Source organism: Netta rufina (assembly GCF_964035555.1).
Source record: "Netta rufina genome assembly, chromosome: 2".
Taxonomy (NCBI): domain Eukaryota; kingdom Metazoa; phylum Chordata; class Aves; order Anseriformes; family Anatidae; genus Netta; species Netta rufina.
Genome location: NC_140124.1, coordinates 2711415 through 2737576, shown reverse-complemented (window position 1 = coordinate 2737576; position 26162 = coordinate 2711415). Strand labels below are relative to the sequence as shown.

General features: G+C 45.3%; 1 protein-coding gene across 1 annotated transcript in view; it reads left to right on the top strand.

Moving 5' to 3' along the window:
• The window catches only part of WNT9A (Wnt family member 9A), a 56227-nt gene extending 30968 nt beyond the window's left edge, over nucleotides 1-25259 (top strand). Inside the window, exons 2-4 of the mRNA XM_084282169.1 lie at nucleotides 2522-2781; nucleotides 6455-6717; nucleotides 18398-25259. Of these exons, the coding sequence (XP_084138295.1) occupies nucleotides 2522-2781; nucleotides 6455-6717; nucleotides 18398-18871 (997 nt within the window). The 3' untranslated portion in view covers nucleotides 18872-25259. The remainder of the gene's footprint in view (nucleotides 1-2521; nucleotides 2782-6454; nucleotides 6718-18397) is intronic.
• The last annotated feature ends 903 nt before the right edge of the window (nucleotides 25260-26162 follow it).

Below are 26162 nucleotides of genomic sequence, written 5' to 3'. Positions count from 1 at the left end.
ACACGTTGATAACTGTGTGTCCCAGCTATCAGAGCTGGTGAACGTCTGCCTGAGCCTTTGAAAATGGACATTGATAATTAGCCTATTTAATACCTCAGTTTCCTATTGTTTCCCAGGGCTTTCCATCTGCTCGTCATAAGCAGGTGCTGGAAGCCTGTCCTCTGGTTCTGTGCAGCAACTACATGAACCTGTTTTTCTACCTTCTCCTTGGCCCAGGTTCCTTATTTTGTTTTTATTTAGGAGATTCTTACTAGAATCCCCTTAGAGCTGCATGCAGTTGAGCTGTGCTCTCAGCAAGTTTTTCCAGGCTGCTCTGTGAGAAACCACACACTGAAAAATCTGGAAGCCAAGCGTCCAAGGGGGAGGGTGAGGAAGGGGCTCTAAAGTGCTAATTGCTCCGCAGAAATCGTGGCCATGTGATCAATTCCTGTACTGCTGCTCCCTGCAGTAGCTGATCTGCTACGTGATACTCAGAGCTTCTGTTTTCCAGAGCACGCAGCTGACTGGTACCAGCTCAGCTGGAAAGGTAAACTGGACGAGGGGGAGTTGTGGGAAATGCTCCTACGCTTCCTCCCTCTCCTTTGCCAGCCGAGGGTATCCCTTGCACCAGCTATGGTGCCTGCAGGAATGAACCCTCTGAGAAAAAGTATTGACGAGGGCCAGGAATGAATGTCCTCGAGATTTTGTTACAGGTCATCCCTACTACGAAGCTTGGACCAAGCCACCTTTCTCATAAACAAGCCACAGGGACTGGGTGATGTCCCGTCTCCCTGGGCAGCAGTCGAGCCCGAGGGTTAATATTTGCCCATGTTTCAGGTGAAGTTTACTGCTTGGATGTATTTATCTGTTTTAGGAGCAGAATTTTTTTTTTTTTTTGAAATAAAACTATTCTGGGAAATTTACATCGGTCACGCTAGTTTTCCATGTTTCCCACAAATTATTTTGACTCTTCATTTTTTACCATTGCAGCTTTTTTTTTTTTTTTCTTTGAAATCCATGTGCTTTTAAAAGTAACAGAAGGAGAACATTTCCGTGACCATGTCTTTATGAAAAACAAAAACACAAATAACAAAACCCACAAATTTTACTTTTTTTTTTTTTGGTATTTGTTTTTTGGCTCCTTTCTTTTGACCTCAGATGTTAAATCACCTCATTAAATGACTAGTAACAATTGTAGTCTGTCCTGGATGTTGCTTGGCCATGGCTCATGTCAGGATTGTGTACGTGTTGTACATGGGGGTTTGGGAATTCAAGCACCCTAGCTGCATACCCAGAGGGACCACGCTCCTGGCAGGATGCGTCCCATTGATTGCAGCGAAATCCTCATTTAAAAAAAAGAACAACAAAGTGCTGTTCCTGGGATTTTTTTTTGTTTTTTAAGGGTTTCCAGGCTTGCTCTGTGTTCAGTGAAGTGGGTGAGCTTGTGCTCCACTCCTGTGTCCACTGCCCCAGTATCTTGGTGACCCTGCAGTGGTGGAGGCTGTGCAATCCCGGCGCATGTCCGCCTGTGCAGGGCTGCGATGTTCCAGAGCATTCTCAATTCCGGCTTTCAGCAATTCTTCCTTTTTGGCTGGGGAAACGTGTCTTTGGGACCTTCGAAACCCTACATAGTGATTCCCATTGACTGCGTGGACTGGCACCTGGCCGGAAGAGGGCAGAGCCAGGAGAGTGGGGTGCGGGCAGCCCGGCCAACAAACCGCTCATGAGCCCAGCAGATGTTCCTGCAGCCTCTCTGCTCCCCGGGGCCGATGCCAGCCTGGTCCTTTTCCAGCAGCTCGTCACTTGACACCGGGAACAGTCCGCTGGCTGCTTTTGTTGCACATTGGAGTCAAGGACCTTGTGCTCGCAGGAGGCAGGGGAGGGGAGAAGGCAGCGGGACACGTATTTCTTCAGGTCGTTTTTTAGTCATTCCTCATTAAAAAGCTTTTGGCAGCATTGCCTCTGAAAGCATATCCAGCTCGCGAGCCTCAGGCTGTGGCTTGCTGGGTTTTACGTTCAGATCTCTTCTGCTGAGGGCAGAGTGGCTGTGCGTGCTTTCTTGGCGTGTCCCTTGGGGTCTGGTGGGACAAGTCACCCTCTCCCCGTTCCCAAGCCCGTTCTGGCTCTGCCTGATGCCCTAAAATGATTTGTGGAGGGCGCAGGAGAGTGGCTGCAGTGTTCTTGTCTTGCTGGTTTCCTGAGTTTCTGTGCTTATGTACCTTCTGTCATTTTTTCCCTATTTCAGTTTTAAATGAACTGTCCTGTGGCAGTTTTGAGTTTGGCAGGGAGGTGGCAATTGCCAAGCTCTTACATCCAAGCAAGCTCTGTGAGAGCTGGTGGAGAAAATTAATCCAAATATTGCTTCTTACCCTTCTCCTGCTCCCGCCCTGTGCACACACTGCGGAGAGCCTCGCTGCAAAAAACACTTCTCGCTCTGGTGCTGGTGAAGCCAGATGGGTGCTCAGATGGGCAGAGTCTGTTCCCATTTCTGCTGCAGGTTGTATTTGTCTCCTCACCACCGTGCCCCTCTGTCCCTCCGCAGGCTGACGGGGAACGAACCCCTGACCATCCTCCCTCTGACCTCAGAAATGGAGGAAGCCGCCGTCAAAGCCCACTACAAAGTCTGTGACCGCCTGAAGCTGGAGAAGAAGCAGCGCAGGATGTGCCGGCGGGACCCTGGCGTGGCTGAGACCCTGATGGAGGCAATCAGCATGAGCGCGCTCGAGTGCCAGTACCAGTTCCGCTTCGAGCGCTGGAACTGCACCCTCGAGGGCCGATACCGGGCCAGCTTGCTAAAGAGAGGTGAGTGGGACAGGGGGCTTGTTGGGCTTGCTGGCACCTCCTGCACCAAGTATTTCCCACTGTGGTGTCTGTTGGTGCATCCTGTGCCACTGGTGGGTGGTCACCTCCCCAGGGGTCCAACAAAAGTTTGTAGAAAGTAAAGACCAGGCTAAAGTCAGGCTCAGCTCATCTATGAAAGCACATAGGAGACAAAGTCTCCTATGCAATTTGTGTGTTTGCCGTGGCAAAGCAACCCCTGTCTGTCTCCCACCTCTGGCACAGCTCCTCTGCACAGAGGGTGGAAATGTCCATGCAGGCACCTCCGGCAGGCTGCTCTGCTTGCTCCTCGCTCCTGCTGGAAGTCAAACCCTTGCTGGAGAGGAAGGGCTTAAAGTTCCCAAAGCCATGTCCTCTTTTTTTTTTTATTATTTTTATAATTTATTTTTTTCTATTTATTATGTTAATCTTTCAAGAAATAAATTGGGAAAAAAGCTTTGTAAGGGAATGAAGACAAAATGGACCATTCTGTGCTGGTGTACTGGTGTAATTAGGGGAAACCCAATCATTATACACAGCAAAAACTCTGAATGCTTCTGTGCTCTGCTGCTTTGCCTGGGGAAAAGCTCCCTGGACATGCACGGGGGCAGTTCCCACAGCCCGTCCCAGCTGCACAGGTGGAGGTGACCAGAAGCTGAGGGGCAACAGGTGGTATTTTCCATGTCCTTCCTTGGCACCACCTCATATAGTCCAGTTTTCCTGCAGCCTCCCAATTAAATCCAGTTCTCATTTCTATCCTGAAGCTAATGATGCAGCAGACCCATGTCACAGGCGGCTTTTCTGTGATTCAGGGGCTTCAGTGACTCCCAGAAAGTCCCAGGCTCAGTGATGGAGCTGGACCTAGAAATCCAGAGTGTGACATGCTCTAAGATAAGGGTGGAGGTCTGCAGTGCCCCCTCTCTTGCTAATAAATGGTAATAAATTCAGAAGCGCTGGGGCTTAACTCATGCACTGTCACTGACGGCGGTGGAAACAAGGAAAGTCCTTATGAAACCCAAGAGGTCCAGCCAGAGCTGCAAGACATTTAAAAATATCTCTGCATGCCAGAGGAGTCCCTGGATTAGTGGCGCCTAGGGAAACCCAAGCACTTTCTCATGCTGACACCTGGAGGCCACAGCTTGTTCCTTCAGACGTGCCTGCCCCCGTGGACAGCCCTCGGCAAGGGGAGAGGGTATTTCAAAGCAGCCTGAAGGTTTTCTGCTGGAAAACACCAGCAAGAACCATCCCACCCCCCTTGTCAGGACCCTGTGTAATGAATGGCAGTGCTGAGGGTTGCAGGGCTCTGTCTGCTGTCTCATTCTTCCGTGTTTTATGCCCCTGCAACATCTCAGCCCTCCACTGATGCTGTAAATCCTTCAGCCGTTGTTCCCGCGGCATAGCACGCTGTCCTGTAAATCTTTCTCCTCCTCTCCAGGAGCTGCTGGTTCCTGGTTCAGCATTGCAACGAGTGATACCCCAGGGCAAAGGGGTGTGTGTGCAGCCCACTAAGGCACAACTATTCAAATAGATCAGTGTGGGCTTGTTTTCTCTCCTCCAGGACAGGACTATTGCAACTTTTTAAAGAGAGGAAAATAAAGGGAGGGGGAAAAATCACTTAAAGTTTCCCCCTCTATTGTTCCACTTGGTCACCTGAACAGCCTGGCTGCTGGTTTGCAGTTTGGGCTGATGTGGTCTGTTTCTTAAAATAACAGGGGATTGTTTAAGGGACTTGTTATCCTCTTCGGATACTCGCAAACAATTTTGGAAATGGCTGAAATGGGATAGCCACGGATGGCAGGCTGTCGATGCACTGGGGGTTAGAATGCCTGCATTGATTTAAAGCTCATTATCTTGTTACAAAATATCTCGGTGCAATCAAATAGTGCATGGCAGAGATGGCTTTAAATCTGGCCAGAGCCAAATGTCACATGGACTAGCTTGGAAGCTGCCTGTGGGTGAGATGATACCTGTGCTGATGGGCACCGGGAATCTGTGGGGCTTTTGGTGATGGAGAACGGGAGGAGGAGAGCTGAAGCTGATGCAGGGATTGACAGGGGAAAGCCTGGTGAATGAGACATTCCTCCTGGCTTTGTGTCAAACCTGGTATGCAGGGTGGTGGCAGGGCACCGACGTCCCTCGGTGATTTCACATTTTCAGTGCCTCAAACCAAGAGACCTTCCCACAGATTGTAAATTTGTGGTGGCCGCTAAACTGTGCCAAGTCCCGGCTGGCTGCTGCTAATTGCAGTGTCTCAAGCTCTCAGGGGAGAGTGTGCATGCCCTGCTCCATCGTGGACTTTGTTAGCATGCTGGTACCTCTCCATGTCATAGCACAAGTAGTTGTGGCGGCAAGAGGCCAGTTCTACAACTTGGGAGCATGGAGGCTCAGGAGAATCTCTTTAGCATCCCTTACAGTGTGGTGTAGAAAAAAGTTGAATCAGCCTACAAAAGATGAGAACTGCTAAGAAGGTGTTTAGTGGTCAACGTATCCATGAGTTTTTGTTGTTATGAATTAAATAAATCTGCTCTTCTTCAGGTGAGCAGGAATGGTTGGACAACTCCCAACAATTTGGTTTGAGACAGGCCCAGTGGGAGGACCAAGCATCTGTCTCCTGGACTGGATTTTCACCTTTTTTTCTGCTGAATTTCTGCCCTGTGCACCTGGCAGTGCTATGCGAAGGCAGGCTCTGGGGATGGGCCAGGCTAGCGCCCCATGAGCTCGCTTGGACTACCGTGAACCTCCCAAGGACCAGTTCCAAAAATGACCTGGCAGTGTCTCTGCCTGTCCTTGGTTGACACACCAGTTTACAGATATATCCACTACTGTCACCATCCACTTGTGTTATTTTTGAGTGGGGGATTTCTTGAGTCGCATCCAAAGCTGTTCTGGGATTGCATCTCAAATATGCAGTCGTTTACTGCTTCCATGGCCAGAGAATGGGGAGCTATAAATACTGGCATGTTTGCTTTTTATTTTTGTCTTTTATCATTTGTATTGAAATCATGAATCTCTCTGGGCCTCAGTTTACCTGGGGAGTTGCAACACTGCAGATGCACATAGAGGAGTTTAAATTAACAGTAACAACAGAAAAAAGGGTTGTGCACGGAAGATTTGAGCTGTAAACAACCTCTTCAGGTATTTGAGGTACTGCCTTGGGTGACAGGCTGGCAATGAAGGGCTTCCAGCCCTCAGGTGCATTTGTTGACAGTTTTGTTGGACTATATTAGGTCCTGGTGATTTTTATTTTTTGGTGTGGGAGAAGGTAGCCCTCATGGTTTCTACCTCAATCACCTGACTGGAAGTTGGTGCTGGGCTCTTATTATTTGGTGGCCCCTTGGCAGGAGCAATGTTGTACCGTGATGCTGGTACCTTCACAGCCTGCCCAGATCTTGCTCACCTTTTTCTATTCTCAGGCAGAGACTGCAGAATGGCAGCCACAAAGCTGTTTATTCAGTTTGGTTTTGTTTCAATCCTGGTTTATGCCACCTCGATCCATCATCCCATGTTCTCCACCACATCCTCTCCTGCACCATTGGTGTCAGTAGAGCTTGGCGCACTTTGTTGCTCAAACCTTCCCGTTATGTTTTCTTTACCTCAGTTTTTATTTGTTTTAAGCCTTGCTCCACCTGCAATACAAGCTTCCTCCTCTCTCCCTCAGGCTTTAAGGAGACGGCCTTTCTGTACGCCATTTCCTCGGCGGGGCTGACGCACGCCATGGCCAAGGCGTGCAGCGCGGGACGGATGGAGCGCTGCACCTGCGACGAGGCCCCCGACCTGGAGAACCGCGAAGCCTGGCAGTGGGGCGGCTGCGGTGACAACCTGAAATACAGCAACAAGTTTGTCAAGGAGTTCCTGGGGAGGAAGCCCAACAAGGACCTGCGAGCCAGGGTGGACTTCCACAACAACCTCGTGGGCATGAAGGTGAGCGGCGGGTGGGTGCGAGGCCTGTAAAGAGGGGAGCTGAGGGTTTCTTGGTGGTGGTGGGGTTTGTGAGGGAAATAAATAAGGTTGTGAGGGAAATAAGGTGCTGTTCTGCTTGGAAATGGGATGCAAAATGTGTGGAGTCATCGTCATCTTTTTTTTTTTTTTTTTTTTTTTTTTCCTGGAGGGGTGAATTCTTATTAGGGACCATGCTGTACTCTAAGAATTATACAAAGCCACTGGAGAGAAACCACAGGGAAAGAAAAAGGACTCTCCAGAAAACACGAGCTGTATGAAAGGTCCCTGGCTTTTCCCAAGGAGGAGAGGGTCTTACACTGCAAAGGGACAGCAAGACAGGTTATCCAGTCTTACATGAGTTACAACAAGGAGGAAAGGATTTGCTCTGGAGCATCACAGGTTGAGGTTGAAGGATGCTCTTCTTGAAGCAACTCTGCAGAGTGTAGGCAGCGTAGCATCTCTGTAGCCAAGTTACTTTAAAACTGGCTGGCCAAATATTTGGAGGGGAACGAGGACAGACCTATTCCTCTTTGACTGCACTTAATCCTAAAAGTCCCTAAAAAACCTTCCACCCTTACCAGAGTTGTTGTGTTCACAGCTAAGAGTGTGTGGGTATGCAGACCCTCATTATTTTTTTTATTTTTTTTTTTTCATTTTTTCTTCTCCCACTCTCCTCCTGGAGGACTTGGAGGGCTTCTAGCACCTTACTCCATGCTCCTCCCCATGAGGCTTTACTCTCCCACCTGGGACCTCCACCAGGAGTGTGTAAAGAACAAATTGCACCTGCTGGCTCATCCCAGCAAGAGATGGGAAAGGAAAGGGCTTTCCACCTTCTCCCATCAACTGCTGGGATGTACCTACCCTAGAGCTGCTCGATCACTAAAATCCCCCAGATTGGCCAGCACAGGTGCCTAGGATCAGTGTTTCATTGCGCCAACCTCGAAGGGGGACATACTGTAAGGCTATAAATAGCCTTCGAGCCTTGTTATTGTCCTTGTGATTGGATGGAGGGTTGGGGCAGGGATGGGGACCTGGGTCTCCAGTTTCCCAGGCAAATGCTGCTGAGCCAGTTGTGCATTCTAGGAATCACCACCCCAGCTCAGTTGTTCCTGTGCGTATGCATAAAATGTCATTCCTCGCAACAGAGCTGGGGCATCAGAGAAAGCCACCAGTGAGTGCTGGCCAGAAGAAAGTTTCCCCCTCTCCCCACCACCAGATGCTCCTCGACAGCACTGAGATCAGGATTAGAAATATCCTGGATTTAGCTGGTGTCTGGCTTTGGCTGACAGCTTTTCTGCCTCTGGATTAAAAGGCTCAGTGCCTCTGAACTCCTGTTGCAGCTCTCTGGCGTGTGAAACAGGCTCTGCAGAGTGATGAAATCTGTTTTAATCCTTGTGGTTGATCGTTCCCGAGGGCCTGTCCTATAGTTCTTTGGAGTTGGCTGTGTAGCAAATGGAACAGAAAATGGGAAAGGTGGTCCATGAAGGCTGTTTTTTCATGCTGTAGAGAGCTGTGAGATGTCCCTGCTGTACTCCTTTTCCAGAGTTACATAATGCAGTCTTCTCAGAACCCAGATGGCTGTGGCTTTAGGTGTCATTGACATGTTCTTGTAAATCCATATACATCTCCCCTCCAGCACTGATGGGGCTAAAACACTTGCCCAAGAGATTTGACCTAATTCCCATTGCTTTCCATCCCAGTAGCTGCAGGCAGGATGCCCATATGGCTGAGAGCCAGTCCCATATGGCTGAGACCCAGTCTTGGATTTTGGTTAGGTGGCCTTATTTGTCAGCTCTGCTCTCCACTGTCTGTGTGGTTTTGAGCTAAATGAACTTCAAGGATAAACTGGAGGGAGTGAATCTCTCCATTCTGTCTGCGCTTTCTTGTCCTGATCCTACTGTGAGTTAGGTCCTGGGGCAATGGGAGATCTCATGGACTCTCTTGCATCCTCTGCCTCCACTTTACTTGGCACAATCAGGCCCTGGTCATTGGCAGTGGTTTCTGAGTGCTAGTGTAATATCTGCAGCTAAACAGCTGAGTAACAGTTGTGACGGTTGTCCAGACACCGAGAGCCCTCATGGCAATCCAAGTCAGAGACCTTTGCTGCAGGTCAGTGAGCCGGTGTTCCTATTTTTGTCCACCCACGCCGTGCCTGTCGAGTTGGTATTGCTGTCTGACAGCTTTGCCTTGGCTGTTTGTGGCAGCGGTTGAAATGATTTCTCTGTTTATGCTCCTAGAATAATTGTACCTTACTGTTGTTGAAAGGCAAGCCAGGCAGCCCACCAGATTCACAGCGGCACCACAAAGCTAGGCAGCGAACAAGAGAGCTGCATGTTAAGAGGAAGCTTTTAAGAGGATGGTGGTTAATAATAAGGGGAACATATATCTATGTAGTCAGGATGCGTGGATCTAATCCATTGGCACAATATTGTGTCATTAAGATGACGATTAGAGATTTTTGAGTCAGAGATGAGGATCCACGTTGGCTTTGTAACTGCAAGGTCAAAACCTGCAACACTTGCTTCAGGCTTCAAAACGTTGAAACTGATTTGAAGCCTGAGCCTTCTTGGTGGGGTGGTTGGATTGTCTCGGGCACTGCTTATGCTTGGGTCTAGAGTACTAGTATCAGGTTTAATCTGCTTGCTTCCTGCCAGCCCTGATCTTCACCTATGCTGCTAGTGCAGCATTGGTGGGGGATGAGAGTAGTCCAGCATATAGTACCAGGCTCCCTCACTGAGTTACAAATATCTTCCTTGACAAAGGCAGTGGGTGAAATATGAAATGATTCTATGGAACTCGACGTGCATCCTTTACTTTTTTTTTTCTCCTCTGGCTAGCTTCCCATCAACTAACTGATGTCTTATAGACTTTCCAACCATTGCATAGCAGGAGATGCTAACCTGGTGGCCGTGAAGATCTAAAACTGCTTTGAATTAACCTAGTTTGTTTATTTGGATAAATTTATTTTGGATCACATATTTGATGTGAATGAAAAGTCATATAGAATGAGTTCAGATAGCCTTGATTTGTGACGTTTTGGAACAGAGCAATTTTGAAATGGTTTCTTAAATAACTAAGTTGCTCTTACAGACCCTAATGCATGAAATATCCCCATGAGCTACATAAGGATGATTTTGGTGATTTTTGAGCAGGAACTGAGATGCAAACTGAGTGCCTTTCCCGAGATTATGCAGCTTTCTGAGGATGGAGCAGGAGACTGAGGCCAGTTCTCCCGAATTCCTGCTCAGCACCCGTTGTTTTTCCTCTAACCAAACCACAGATTTTATGTCTATTAGTGAAGCCATACAGGCATGAACCGAAACCCTAGCTGTGCTACAGACTGTTTTGGACTGTGCTGGGAATGGACAAGGAGACTTTCTTTTCCAGTACTTCGCTTTGCTGCAGGAGCTTGCTGCAGTGCCTGCCCACGTTGGTGTAGGTACAGCCTATGTGTGGAGGTGTGTGTGTTCACTGGGGAGTGGAGGAATATCTATCAAAGATATAGCACAAGCTTGGTGGTCTCTCACTGATTCTTAGCAACATATAATCCTTCCCGTCTAATTACTCCCAACCATGGCTAAATGTATAAATAGTCCCTTGAGACCCAGCAAAAATAGGACCTGTGCTTAATTGACTGAATTGGCAACAAACACTATTCCCTCCTGGTCGGCACGGCAGTTTCTCCATGGTGTCATGCTAGCAAACAATCCACATATTTCTGGGAGAGTGACATTATCCTATCCCACCTAGTTTTAGTGTCTCTTGGTAGAAGTTCTTGTTTAATTATTTTGCTTCTGCTTTTTACAACCTTGATGGGCCGACTATAACTTTGCCGCCACCAATGAAATAATCACTGAGCATGTTGTGCCCGTGATGGCTCACAAAGTTATATGATATGACCTCAATCGCTAATGAAAGGGTGAGCTTGTCTAGCGTGAGGATGAGGTAATTAGACCAGGACTTCTCCAGCCTTCTCTTTATTGAGAAGCAGGAGCTCTGAATAGACCACTTATTAAAAAAGCAATTTCCCTTCCTTTGCCAAATCTACTCTCACTCATTCAGCTATTCTTTCAGAGAGGTCTTGGGTGGAGAGGGTGTGTGATGGGGGGAGCTGCCTACGTGTCAAGGGGATGGGGGGTGGCGGTGGTGAGAGAAGTCAACTGTATTAAAGCTCTGTTGCCAGCAGTGAAGTTTCTTGGTTATATTAAACGAAGTACACGCAGCCTTGCTAAGGCTCTCTTCTTCTTTATATCCTCCCCCTTTTCCCCCCCTTGTACACACAAGTGCAGCCCTCTTTTGTAACCCATTAATGAAAAGTCGGAATATTAGAGCACTCAATTAGTTCCACTGGGCTTGAGTAAGTGATGTTTTAATTAAATTTGCCCGGTTTCTCAGTAAAGTATCATTAAACATGACTTTCCAACTCTCTCTCTGGAGCGTTGCTAAGTTTCTTAATCCCAGGAGTGCTGACCTCTTCCAGAGGTATGTCTGGTCAAGCATGTCTTGCAGATCCAAGGGGCACTATTAAAGGGGGCTGCTATTACCCAAGGAAAAAAAAAGAAAAAAAAAAAGTCATGTTCTCATTCCCTTTTTCCTTTATACTTCCAGAAGGAGGGACACAAGCAAGCCTTTGCCTTCAGGACCCTGAAGTCAGGGGTTTAACCACAGGCTGCCTGAGATCCAACAGTGCAAAAATCTGGGAAGACAGTAAAGGAGAACAAGAAAATTCTCCTCTAAAAAATTCTCATCAGGCAGTATTCCCCTTTGAAATGGGTTCTTTTCATGAGGGAACCATTCTTTAATTATTTTCACACAATATCATCCCATGTATTTTGGTCTGTGCAGGCTGTCTGCACACTTCTGAAGGATCCTTGTTACCTTGTTGCTGCAGGGTTCAAGTCTAGACCTACCCCAAGACACGGTACGCCTGCATCCCTGAGACTGTTTGGGATGCTCTGAAGGTCTGTGGGAGGTGCGTGGACTTTTTCTGCTGCTGGCTTGCTTGTTTTGGAAGTCCATGCAAGGATTGGCTTTTCCCCTTAGGCGGTCCTGGCAGGGATCTCAAGGGCTGAGCCTGCTGCCTGCTCTGGAGATGGGCTCTCCATATCAGGTAGATGTTTGCCCAGCTATCATCTGTCTGAGAAACTTCACGAGGTATCATGTAACGTGTTTTCAGAGCACGCCACCCTCTTCGTTGCTGTATCTCCATTTTACAGAGGCGAAATTGAGACCCAGAAAGATTAAGTGACTTGCTAAAGGTCACACACCAGCACCGCAAAGCAGAGACTTGCACCCTGGTCTCCTGTTGCAGAGTCGGTGTTTGCAAGTACTGCCAATCCCATCTCATGTGGTTCCCACTAGAAAACATGCCACCAGCCAACCTCCTTTAGTATGAATCTCTGTTTCTTCAACACCCCCCAAAAAATGTCTAATAATTGCTTATTTCGATAAGGCAAATCCATATGAACTTACTGATTCATTTGGTGCGTTTAAAAAAAGGACACAAAATGCATCCTTTATGTGGTTTCTTCAGAGGTTCATCTGCAGTGTGAAATCTAGCATCACTCTTTAATTGAGGTACAAATCAAACCTAGCAAATAGCCTCTCTGAGACCAGCTCCTGACTTTGTACATACAGATCAGTTTGCAGGGCCAGCACTAGTATTAATTGCTCCAGGTTATGACAGGTAGGAATGCACAGGCACGCTGTCTGGATTTTCCCCTCCTTCCTTCAGGCTGAGATTGGCTCAGCCAAAGTCTTTCTAAGGCCTGGAAGTCAACACGATGGAGGAAAGTGTTTGCTCTGTCCCATAAGTAATTGCAGTTAGTTGTTTTTGCAGAACTTTCTCAGCATGTGAAGCACACTAGGAATACAGAAGGGGAGAAAATTACTTTAATGTTCTCAACTTAAAGTAGGGTTATGATATTCTATGTTTCTTAAGTGTTTGTATTTTAAAGCATATTTTGCTAAAATAGTTGCAGTGGTTGTGGTAAGGGAAAAGTGAAAAAAAGTTTGAGAAAGGCTCAAAAGAAGAGCTTTTTAGAACAAGATAAAGAGAAAGGAAGAGAAGAAAACAGAAAGGAAAAGAAAATTTCTAGCAATCTGTGAAGCTCTTATACTTCAGCCAATGGCAGTGGCCAGTGTTAAGGCACAAGCCTTCGAGTGGTTTGGGCACTGTGAAGAAATGGCTGTTGTCCAAACCAAACATTAATATTTGAGCTGAGACAATATCTAAGCCTACTTAAATTGAAGGAGGATCTGTATGCCGAGGATGGAAGCATCTCAAAACCCCGTCTGAAGCCAGGCTAGGCAAGGGCAGGCTTTTCCTGGATGCACTAAGGTTCATCTGCTCCCTTCTCTCCCCTGAACCATGGCGAATGGTTTGAAGCCTTGGAGCCGCAGACCAGCCATGACGACAGCGGAGCTCAAACTGAGGAATTCCCACGGCTGCGTCCCCGCTTCGGACTGCTGCTGCCCAGACGAGAGTTGTCTGAAAACCACCGCCGGAGCCCCGTGACCCAGCTGGGAATGAATGGGAATCTGTCCTCAGCGTTTCAGCTAAAACACTGAGAAATTGTGTGTTGCAGCATGTCTGAGACTGATCATTACGGGGGCACTTAGTCTGAGCTTCGTAGCAAACCATTGTTGTGAGGAAGGATTACATGTTGCATAGCAATGCTCTGCTGTGATCCCTTTTCCCTATGGCTCTTATAAAGCCATTTGGGCGGGCGGTCCTGCAGTGCTATCTAATTTCCTCAGAGCAGCAAGCACCAATAAAGACGGTTCAGTCTTGCTGTATCATAATTGTTTTCCTCGTTGTGCTTTTGTCAGTATTTGCTATTCTCATGACAAGATCAATGGGGGGCTTTGTTCCTAAGTCAAACGAACTAATTTGCTTACAGAGCTTTATTTTCGTCCCAAACTGCTGTCCTATTAGTGAGACTACCAGAGCAGGTGGTTAATCAGAGGGGAGTGGGAGGACATAATTTCAATGTGTGATGCTCCCCCTGACCCAGTGTTTGTCTTTGTTCAACTTCTCTTTCATGGTTTTCTACAGCATGTAGTGCACTGAGGATTCAAATGCACTGCTCTGTTGGTGCTCCTCTGAGTTACTATCACTCTGCTGATGTGTGGTAGCTGCGGTGTTCAAGACACAAGGGAGCATGGAATATTTTGCACTTCAGATTTAAGTTAATACATACATGTGGCAAGATAGAAGCATACACGTTGCCACTTAGCATGGTGTGGATGAAATATGGTTATTAAGTGATGGTGTGAGCATGCAAGAAGTCTGTGTAGGATGGAGCCAGACCAGGATCTGAGCTGCGTGATGTGCCTCAAACAGAAAGAGGAGCTGCCTATGACTCTTGAAATAGCTGCTGTTAAAGTCTTGTTCTGCGTCATGCATACTAGGCTTTTTTTTTTTTGGTAACAAAAGCTAAGTTATTCTGGCCTGGAAGTCCCTCCAGGTCTAAAAGCATGATGTAGACATCTTCCCATTTGTCCCAGGGCTTGGCCAGGAAAGGCTTCTCCAAGCAATGTGCTGGCATTTCATTGGGATAAGCCTGAGTATTCTGGAAGGATGAGATGGATTTAAGCGTCTCTGACAGGACCATTCAACAAGAGGAGGAAAGTCTTTGTGGAAGCTGAGGAATGAGACAGGAAACAGAGGCTTTGCCAAGATTCATCTTGGCTGGTGGGTGTTGAGGGGGCCCATAGGCAGCAGTGCTCCATCACACGTCGCCTTGAGTAGCTGCATCATGACTGACAGCGGCAGGGGAGGCTGTCTGGGGAAGAAATTTTTCTAGGATTTTCACCATCGCTGCCTCATAACATTCTTGCGCCCTTCCCTGCCCTTCAAGGAGGTTTATGGGGTGGCAGGGATGCACCGCACTTGCACAGTGGCCATATGAAAATCCACATGCTGGATTTTATGAACTGGTTCGTTCTTAACAATGGAAACTTTTTGTGTTTTGGTTCACCAGTGCACGAGTCCTAAGATCTTCCAGCCACTGGTCAACAAGGAGCTAGAAGTGGGTCAGGAAAAACAAAATGAAAAGCAACAATAACAAAACCACAACAGCAGATTGGGATTAATTAGGGGATTTGTTCTTCACTACCTAAGTCCAGGTAAAGAGAATAGGATTCGTCTTCTTAGGGGCACCTGTACAATTTGAGATGTCCTGGCAGTTAGGACACAGCATGTATGAGAGACCTTTATGCTTCTGGAGAGGCAACTGGTGGCAAAGTGCAATGTTTCAGTTTTACAGTGCCTAAAGTAACGTTAGATGCTAATTTTTAGACACCTGAATTGTGCCCAGAGGGTAGGATTGTGCTCACAGGTTCACCTCTATAAATTTAGGTGTCTCCATGTGAGCAGGGTCCCTAAGCTCCTGTTAGCGAGTGGAGATGTGGCCAGCACAGTCAGGGAAAACTGGCGAGCTGTTCAGCCGAGCCTGTGCAGGTGTCTGCAACGCTGCAGGATCCCCTGCCTGCCTTGGCTCCAGCCAGTCAGATGGGAGTTTAGAGGTGTTTTTCAAATGTAGGCATTTAAAGTCATTTTTAATGTCTGCCTCGGTGAGGTCAGCCCTGGCTGGATAGTGTGCTTCAGGTGCCTAAACCTACATGTCTGTTCCTACTTGAAGGTCTCCTGCCATCTGCTAGCTGCCAATCCATCAGGATGTGGATTTCCAGCACATATTGTACCGCATGTACCAGCCCCGTGTGGGTGCTTTGGATACACTGCACCTGCAGCGTCAGCCCTCCCCCTGGGCTCTGGAGAGGTGGTTCCTGACAAGAACAACCCCCTGCTGAAGTTCCCTTTCTGCATTTCACGACTGTGCCTTGTTCAACCAGCTCTAAATCCAGCCAAGGCTATGCACAGGAGTGTGTGTACCAGCCGAGCCAACTCCTGCTGGTTGCTTGCTTTCCCATCCTGTACAATGGTGGTCGTCTCCTTTTCCAGGTGGAGCAGATGCAAATGGGTGTTGGGGGAGGTGGAAGGGTTGAGAAAAGCCCAAATGGATGAATGACTGCAGTCTGTAGCCCTTCTGCAAGTATCTCAGCAATTTCGTCCAGTTTGCTGATGGTCTGGGCGTGAAATCAGGTATGGGAGCTTTGTTTCACATGAGCTCAGTTCTCACTTCTAGACAACCAGTGAAATGTGACATTATACGAGGGAGAGCATGGGCGAGTTTTTTTTTTTTTTTTTTCCTCGGTGTTGAAATGTGTTCTGTACGCTCTTGTCTAACATTGTGGGATTTCTTGCAGAGTTGGCTAGACACTTTGGCACGCAAAGCGTGACAGCCCCTAACCAAGCCGGCCCAGCTGAGTACTATAAGCAGTAACACATCTCTCTCTGTAACCCGTCACTTGTTTGAATGCTACTGTGTATTATTGGATTGCATTTGAAAAGGTCTTGGCTGTCACAGGAATGAAGTGTGACCATTGGCCAGGCTTTGCTGAAGGCCGTATTATGCATAGTGCCTTTCTAAAAATGTCTCTGTAATATCAGGATTGGGCCAGACACCAATTCTGAGTCCATGACCTATTGCACATTTGTACATGGTGCTCGGCAGGACTCATGTAGCCAAATAATTAAGAACCGGATGGTCAGGAAATGGATTGGAGCCAGTCCTCTGCTGTCATGAGGCCATAATGTAGGCAGATGCCATAATGGGCAGAAGGGGGAGATTTTTTTTCTTTTTTAGGTACCGTAGATGCCCAAAGGAAGGGCACTTCTCAGCAGTACCTTGTCAGGAGGCAGCTCTATAAAACACACTCTGTTCTACCTTGCTATTTTAAGGGGTGGTTATACCTCACCCATTTAAAGTCAAAATGTAAACTATTTTAGGGGGAGGGAGAACTAGAGCTATAAATATCTGTTTATAATCTGTGGGCAAAATGAAGGTTATCTGTCACTGACCAAACAACGTGTCTGCTCTTACGTTGCCCACGGAGGAGTCCCAGTAGTAAACTCTTCTGGAGAAGGTGGGGGAGAACATTCAGATGCCATTTAAAAGAAGATGGATATGCTTTTGTGCCAAGGAGCATTTTTATTGCTACTTCTCTTGAAAAAGATGAGGTCCTTTTTTAGCATCATTCAGCTTATGGGCATAGGGTCCCTTACAGCACCTAGGGAGTTGATACCACCTTTGTCTCTCTCTGAGATGAGTAACTGTTGAATAACTCTGTGTTTTCATCTCTTCCCTTCCTGATACTGCATCTACTTCCCATGTTACTTTTTCTGTTTAAAGTAACCTTGTATTTCGATCTCCATCTCCTGTGTGAGCACCACGGTTCCACTGGCTCTACTCTTCCTTCTGTATTTACACTTTGTTGTTCTCAATCAAACTTTGCCCTTGATATTTGTAGTCAGGAGGTATTGTACTGGGTCTGGCTACCTTGACTTGCTGAACCTTTCACGCAGGTGTCTGTTTTCCATTCCTTCACATCTTAAATTTTTGGGGAAAGAGAAGGCACAGAGGAGACTGAGATAGCCTTGGTTTTCACTCTGTAAGAAAATGTACATTGTTAAGTGCATGTTTGGCCAGTGAGCAATGGCACTCTAAGACATGTGCAGGCTTCTTCAATGCTAGCAGGAAAAAAACTGTCAGCTCCTTTAGGATGTGCTGCCACACTGCAGAGTAGGATCTATAGGTGGATATATAGGATAACAGGTGGAAAACTACCTGTGTGTTTCTGGAGCTGCTGGTTTTGGCGGAGGCAATTCAAGCTCTTGTTCTCGACAGCTTATACGCTTTTCAGCTACATAAATGTTTTTCCTCAGATGCAAAGTGAACTGGGGGATGCTATGCCTAGCTGCTACTGTTGGAAACAGTACAGCTTTAACTGCATTTCCACTGAGCCTGTGCTATTAATTTGGAGCTACATGAGTTTAAGGTGGCAACCTGTGTGTTGGGAAGATGGTTTCTGCTGTTCATGCTCATGTTCTGGAGCATGTGCCACCACCTATTTGTGTGGGTTGCAGCAGCATCTCCCCATTACAGAATCACACAGAATTTCTAGGTTGGAAGAGACCTCAAGGTCATCGAGTCCAACCTCCAACCTAACGCTAACAGCCCTCCACTAAACCATATCCCTAAGCTCTACATCTAAACGTCTTTTGAAGACTTCCAGGGATGGTGACTCCACCACTTCCCTGGGCAGCCTGTTCCAATGTCTAACAACCCTTTCAGTGAAGAAGTTCTTCCTAACATCTAACCTAAAACTCCCCTGGCTCAACTTAAGCCCATTCCCCCTCGTCCTGTCACCAGGCACGTGGGAGAACAGGCCAACCCCCACCTCGCTACAGCCTCCCTTGAGGTACCTAAAAAGAGCGATAAGGTCACCCCTGAGCCTCCTCTTCTCCAGGCTGAACAAGCCCAGCTCCCTCAGCCGCTCCTCGTAGGACTTGTTCTCCAGGCCCCTCACCAGCTTCGTCGCCCTTCTCTGCACCCGCTCTATTAGCTACATTAGACCTTTGTTTGTGTGTTTTCTGTCTTTGAAATGACAGTTTTTGTGTTGTTATCAAATCTGTGATTGAGGAGTGTTCTTCTATCAAATGTTTTCTTTTTTTTTTTTTTTTTTTTTTTTCTCTCTCTCTATGCCTTGCTTTGTTCCCCCACAACTGATTTTCTTCTGGGGCTGTGTGTGTCCGCAGGTCATCAAAGCTGGAGTGGAGACAACCTGTAAGTGCCATGGTGTATCTGGATCCTGCACTGTCCGAACGTGCTGGAGGCAGCTCTCTCCATTCCATGAAATAGGGAAGCAGCTGAAGCAGAAGTATGAGACGTCGCTCAAAGTGGGCAGCACTACCAATGAGGCCACAGGGGAAGGAGACATTTCCCCACCCAAGAAATCCATCCCTGGCCACAGTGATCAAATCCCAAGGACTACGGATCTTGTCTACATTGACGATTCCCCGAGCTTCTGTCTGATGAGCAGATACTCGCCTGGGACTTCGGGAAGGAAATGTTACAAAGACAAGAACTGTGACAGCATCTGCTGTGGGAGAGGGCACAACACACAGAGCCGGGTGGTCACCCGCCCGTGCCAGTGCCAGGTCCGTTGGTGCTGCTATGTGGAATGCAAGCAGTGCACCCAGAGAGAAGAGGTTTACACCTGCAAAGACTGACGCGTCTTCTGCCTGATGGCAACCCTCAGTGATGGGCAATGGTGATCTATGAGAACTACATATGGAGACAAACAGGGTTTGATTGACCTTCTGGGATCTGAAAGCTATGTCGAGACATAAGCACTTTGTAGGGTACAGGTGACCCAGCTGTGTTGCTGTTTTGTTTTTTTGTTTTGTTTTGTTTTCCTGTAGACTGAATTTTAATGAGGTCCAACCATGTGGAAATAAGTGCCTGTCACACTGGGGTTAGACACCAGTTGACCTTCAGCTTAGTCGTCCACGCAGTTTGACGGATCATTTATCCTCGGAACATCTTGATCGTTTCACCAATCCTCCATGAACTTCTGGGCTAATATATTGTCTGGAATAAATAACCTATATTACTTTATTCCTGAAGCTTACCCAACAACTTAGAGAGCTGAACAGATAAGAAAAATATTTCTGCTTTGAAGGCAGTGGTACAGGAAGTGTTCATTTTTCCCTTCTGAAACTGGAGAGAGGTGTGGGGTAAGCAGGAACAGCCCTGATCATTCCTCTAGAGGAATTTCTGCACATCCAGCAAACAAGGCTCTCACAAAGAGACTCACTTGGAGGGTAAGCTTTTTAACGACAGCTCCGTATCCACATGCTTTGATCACCAAATACAGTTCCAAAAATGTCGGGTCCACCATGTTGCGGATGGCAGTATATCCAAGAAAGAGGCTGGGAAGACAGTAGAAAACCAGACGTGCCTGTCCCCTTCAGTTGTGTTATTTTTTTCATACAATTTCTTCAAATACAGTTCCTATAGCACTGTTTTAAATTTTATTTAAAAACAAACAAACCACTAGATACTTTTGTTTTATTTTCACTTTTGTGCATGACATTTTTCTGTCCTCTTCCCACCTCTTGTTGATTGAATTCACCCTGTGGAAACTGCTTCAGAAATCTGAACTGGAACTATTTTGTTTTATGTCAGCTGAATTTGGACATGTGCTTTTGAGGAGGACAAGAGAAATTCCAGTGCATCTTGGAAGGCAGTGATGTCTTGCATTGTATAGCAGCCATTTTGGACTGGATTGGACCTTTGGAGGATTCAACTTTTCTTTACTAGGTCATCATTCCATTTACCCTAAACCATGGCAGTGGTACAAGACACAAGCTGTATGTAGTGAACCCAATGACCTTAAGATTTTTTTAACCACTAGATTGAGAACTGTATTTTAAAATTAGAACTGCTAAATGGTAACCATCTATTGGATTCGGAACAGCTAACTGACACAGAGACAAACCATCAAGTGGCCAGAGAAGCCAGAAATCAACTGCAGTGGTAGATATAGCTCTGACGCTGTGAAATAGATGACGATCTTCAGCATTTCTTTTCCCTTTGAAGAGGATACTTGCAATCCAGGACTTGATGTGGCAATACCCTTTAATCATATAAAAGTGCTTCTGGGACTGGAAGCAGCCAGTGAATGCCTCAACGAAGCTTTCTAAGGAGACACTGGAGAGTGGAGGGCATTGTATTTTATTTTTGATAACAGTTTTTGATTGTCCAGTAGTAGCAATTTCCACCAATTTTCTATAAACCATTGATCTGGTTCTTAATGGAGGAAAGCTGGCTGGACTTTTTCAAGTAGTAGTAGATGCTGGCCAAGCAAAAAGAGGAGAGCAGTTTTCCAAAATGGACCATTATTTTTCCTTTTTCTTTTTTTTTTTTAACTTTACTTTTTCTTTCCCCAAATAGTAGCCACTAATATTTAAGCTGTTTATGTGCATCTACTGGGAGGAGAAAATATTTTTTTTTCTTGGTAACAAATAACTGCAGCCCAGCCTGGCTTGTTGGCATCAAATTTGGAGGTAGAGTACTGGGGATGAACTTTTAGGATATTACTTTTAGTAGTGCTATGGTCCTGCAAAGTAAAGCATACTGGCTCTACTCACAGTATTTGTCCCTTTCCATCATGGTGGAAGCATGGTGGAGCGTCCGATGCAGAGGGTTTGCAGGAAGGTCTCACGGCTTCTGGGAGATGTGCCACTTTGAAAGTCACCCACAAGCAGTTTATCTAATGGTTTAAAAAATAAACTGACTAGAAACCTATTATTCAGTGTGTGCATGTGTGTATATATATACACATACGCAGACACATAAATATATATATATAAATATTGAACAAACATTTATTTATTGTAAAGCCCTTCAGAAGGACCTTCTTATGGTTTCAATGTGGTATTATGTTAAATTCTTTCTCCCTCTCTTTTTCTCCCACACATGTGTGCAAGCTCACTGTTACATTTGTGTGTGTGTGCTAGAATAGCTCTTCCCCTCCAAAGTAAGGCTGGATCCAAACCTGCTCAAAACATGAGGATTTTTGGGTCTGAATTACTATTTCTGGCCCCATTCTTTTTTTAAATATGTGTTCTTAATTAAAGAATGGGCTGCAATTTATGTGCATTATTATTATTAATTATTATTATTGTTATATTTAAACCATGGGCCTCATTTTCCTTCTTTTCACTGGTGTCTCTGTCTCCGTTGACCTCGCTGGAGTAACTCCACATTGCACTGGTGTGAGAGGAGAATGAGTCCCTAGATGCAGAAGAGAGGGCAGTGCTGGCATGGATATTGTTGCAGAGAAAATGCCTGTGTCGGATGGGATAGGATAGCTTGGTGTGTTTGTGGAGAGAGAGGGGTGGGCAATGAGGCAGGCTGTTAAGGCTAGACTAGAAGAGGCAAAGAGTGAATGAACTACTGAGTGAAAGAGCTCTTCTGTGTATTATAACTCACGCACTGAAGCCTGGATGCTTTCTGTAAGTATTTAAACAAAAAAGAAAAAGAAAAAAAAAAAAGACACAAAAAACAAATTGTATTTATGTTAATGTGGATATATTACTTGCCTGTTATATATTGTAAATAGCAAGGTTTATTCTCCTGTGGTTAAAAAAAAATATAAATAACTAAATAGTAGCAAGGCACATGTGTTAAATGTATAGGCAGTGTATAAAATATACTAACACTCTGAAATCAGGAGAACTTGTCTTCTTGGCCTTTTGACCTAGGGTGGTAAAACATATGTGGGTTATTTCTATTCTCCCTCCACCTTGTTGTGTGTGGTTTTTGGGGGGCACAGGGAGATGTTTAGGTCCAGCATTTTCCAATATTTGCCTTATCTTTGAATTAAGAATGGGGAAAAAAAGCCTCATTTTGGAAAAAAAAAATTGAGCTTGAGTAGTGTGATGCAAGTAGCACCTGGTAGAAATGTTGTTAAACCCTCTCAAAAGTCTTTTGAGTGCTTGATCTGGGTTTTCTGTTTATGAAGGTTGTGTTTTGGAATTTAATTGATCTGTGGAGCTGTACAGGAGCTTTTGCTTGTGCTGTTCCATATGCACCTTCAGAAAACCCTGAGTAAGAAAGTTGAAGTCCTCTGCAGACACTGAGCAGTGTCCCGTAAAACCCTTTTGCTTCCAGCTGCTTGAAATTGGATTTTTCCAGAGAGGCTAATTCTGCTGCCACACCATTGGATCTCCAGTGCAATTGACTGAAATTGCTCATTTTTGTAAAATGACAAGAGTTCATTTAGGCTCTGAATCTTTCATGGTGCCATTTCATTAAAAAATAAAAAAACAATGAAACAAAAACCAAGTGTGAAACAACTTCCCCCCCCAACATGCTCGCACCCTGAGAAAGTGTTTTTTTTTTTTTTTTTTTTTTTTTTTTTTTTTTTTGTGGCAGATATAACTGGAGAAGGATGGATTGGTGAAGGGGAAGTCTCTGGTTTCTGATTATTCCCTTTTAGCCCCTGTCCCCCCAAAATGTCAAAGTGTTGGTTCTCCTAAGCTGATCCAGCAAGACTTGCAAGATCAGTTTTGGGGTGGAGGGGGTGCAACCATTATTTATATAACTTTTTTTATTAATTTTTTAAAAGAGAAGTTAGCTGATGGAAGAATATTTTTATTGAATAGTGCATTTAGTTATGTCAGAAATATAAAAAAATATATATAATATTTTTGTAAACAAGGCAAACTGAAAATGTTTGCTGTTTTATATTAGAATTTTCTATTAAAAAAAAAAATAAAACCCCACACAAATAATTGTTGCACCCGTCATCTGTTTTTTAACAAGCTTCTATTCTGTGTGACTGACTCATATATACCAGATGTGGAGATGTGCAAAACAAGTCCTAAACGTTACGTTCTCATTGTCTTCCAGCTCACAAATGACTCCAGTTGGTGAAATGTGGGGCTTTTTTTTTCCCCCTCCAAATTTTATTTTTATTCCTGACACAAAAAATGATTTGTGGAGAGTGACAGGCTTCAAGCTTACACTTCTAGTTTTGTTTACTGGTCCTGGAATGCCTTTGAAGGGAGGAAAACCTAAATCTATTCACAATAACTATAGATACTTGCCATTGATCTCAGTTGGCCTGGGAAAAAGACTCTTAAAAGTTAAAGTTAGCTGGAAAAAAGGAAAATCTGAGTGCGTGGGAAGGTTAAATGAAGAGGACCAAATTCCAGGCTTGATCTAACTGAAGTAATTTTTATCATTTTGAATGGGGCATTGTAAAACTGGGGAGCTGGAACTTGGTTTGCTGCAGTTCAGGAAGGCTGTTGTTCACCTTTGGAAGCTATGATGAGCTATGAACCAACTGTTTTCAAGAGAACTGCTGTGGAGATCTGGGCAGGGGAGAAACAATTTCTGTTGATTTTTCATGGTTGGCCAGCTCATATGCATCTGCCTTCCTTCAGACCAGGTTTTGAATTTCTTTGTTAGTGACTTTTCAGCTGGCCTACTTAAGCCAATATATGAGAAGAAATTAAGTTGCTTTGGCCCATAGTAGGGTTGGATGAGAATCCAGATGAAGGGACAGATTTCTCAAGGGTACTTTCATGGTGTAGATGCTGCTTAAGGTAATTTTCTGGTGGATTATAGTGCCTGTGAAAAATTCCTCAGTTGCTGCTGCAGTAAAATTAGGTCTATACTGTTCTTGCTAAAACAGGTGCAGCAAAGCTCTGCATTCCCAGTCTTTTTGGCTCTGCATGCACATCTGGTGGGGTGAGTCTTGCTTCCATGGTCAGCTTGTCCTGGTCGTCTTTTTTAAGGATGCTAACTAGGTGATGACTTTTGGAGGGCAATACTTTTGTGCAAAATGACCAGTGTGTTTTATGACCATTACTGTCCATGTAACTTAAAGGAGGCTCAGTGTGGCACAGGACCAGCCCTGTTGAAATCTAGTTATTGCTAAAGCAGTCATGCTTATGGCCATGATTATCAATTATGATTATGATTATCAGTCTTTTCAATCCAGTTGTCACTGATAAAACTGGATTTGGCCAAACTATTTTAGAGGTTCCAGAAAACAGAATATGGAATGAATGGAAAAATTCTGAATGGAAAAATACTAAATGGAAAAAAAAAAAAAAGGAAAAAAAAAAAAGATGAATAGTATTTGTGGAAGGGGAAGGAAAGACAATGGATATCTCAAGCACATCTTAGCTCTGGCATCGTGGCAGGCTTCCTGTAACTACATTTCTTCAGGGGCAGGGTACGAGAAGAGTATAAGACCATAAATGATTTAGACACATGAAAATTCATTAGGGTAGCAGGGGATGTGTCTGAACAACATATTTTTCTCAGTTGTTGCTGAATCTTTTCAGAAATGGGAAATCTGTGCTCAGCAATATTTGACAAGGTGATCCGAAGGGACAGTAGATTCCGCTCCTTCATCCAGTTCTGCCTGCACCGTGGAGTTGCTCAGGAAAGCCAAGAAGTGCTGACATGCTTGGTGTTGTGGGCCATTTGCAATGGGATTGGAGTCATACTCCTTTTATCTAAGGAAAGCATTAAAATCTTGCTTGCCCAGGCTCTTGTCTGCAGTTGGTATAAGCAACTCTACAGGTGTTTCGGTCAATGTGGAGGTGCCAGTTTCTCCTAACTGATAACAATAGGAGATAAAGCTTAGGTGAGAGAGGTGGAGATGCATTGAGGCCTAACCAAGGTCATCGTGGAAACTCTGCCAAGATCCCCTTAGACATGAACCCATCCCAAAACACAATCATCAAACTAGCATGGGAATTTTTCCTTGTTCCACCCACCCCACTGCAGTCTCTAACAGTTACCTTTGCGACCTGAGTGTAAAGTCTAGGATTTGTTTTGCACACTTGGAATGGCATTTCCTTTTAAAGGGAGGTGGGAATACTAACATGAAGGATTAGTGTTTTTCTTTTTTTTTTTTTTTTTTTTTTCCAATGTCTTATGGGAGCCTAAGTTATTTTTCTCTACCTCATATGTACAGCTTGTAGGTATAAATCTGATTCTGAGTGACTGTTGAGAATGTATTTAAGTTATTTAACATCTTTGTATAACAAAAAAGCCAGAACAAATGAAACAATAAATGTATTTTAAATTATACTTGAAGTGTGCTCCTCGTTCTTCACATCTGTTGAAAAAGGTTTAATTTCAATGGTTGTGGGAGCCCCTGCACCTCCTGCAGCATTACTCCTCACCTCTGGTCCTGTAGCCAGCCTGTATCTGTGGCTAATGCAAGCCTTAAAAGGCTGGAAAGGCTATCAAGGAGGCATGCTGCCCTAGATTCCAGTCTGAGGTCCCATATCCTCATTTATTTGGGCTCATTGCAAGCTGCCCCTCTTTAAAAGCTCTCAGGATTTCAGGAGAAGGGGTGCTCATGACCCTCATAGAAGCAAGCATTGCCATTTTCTCTCAGGAAAGAAATCCTTATCAAGCCCAGCCTTGGGGACACTTAACCTATGTCACCTCTGAGGTCTATCCATCGTAGGTCCTTGAGCTTGGCCTCCAAGCATGGCCAACCTAGTGCCTCACAAATCAAAATGTAATTGTCCTCATAATATCACCATCAGTTAAAGAAGTGTCTCTATCCCAATTTTGAATGATGATGGAGTGACCCACAGCTAGGACAAAACTCCATGCTTCCTTCTCTCCCCACTCAGATCTTCTACTCTGCGTGAAACACCACCACACAAAGTATGATCAGGTTCAGGACTGCTACAGGTTGTTCTGGCTGGGGCCAGCTGCTGTCCCAGTGTCTTGACCAATACAGTGTTAAGTGCAGGGGGTTGATGAGCTCTGCCAGCTTTTCATAGGATTGCCTTCTCATCATATTGATCTGGAGAAGCCACGGTACCTTGGCAGAATGTCACTGTTATGCAGAATGTCACTGTCATGCAGTGTCTGCAGTTCCTCTGACTGAGTATCTGACTGGAGCTCCGAATGAGGACACTGCCAAGTGTAACCTGTCTGAATTACAACAATTCTCTAAAATTCATTTCAGTTGGG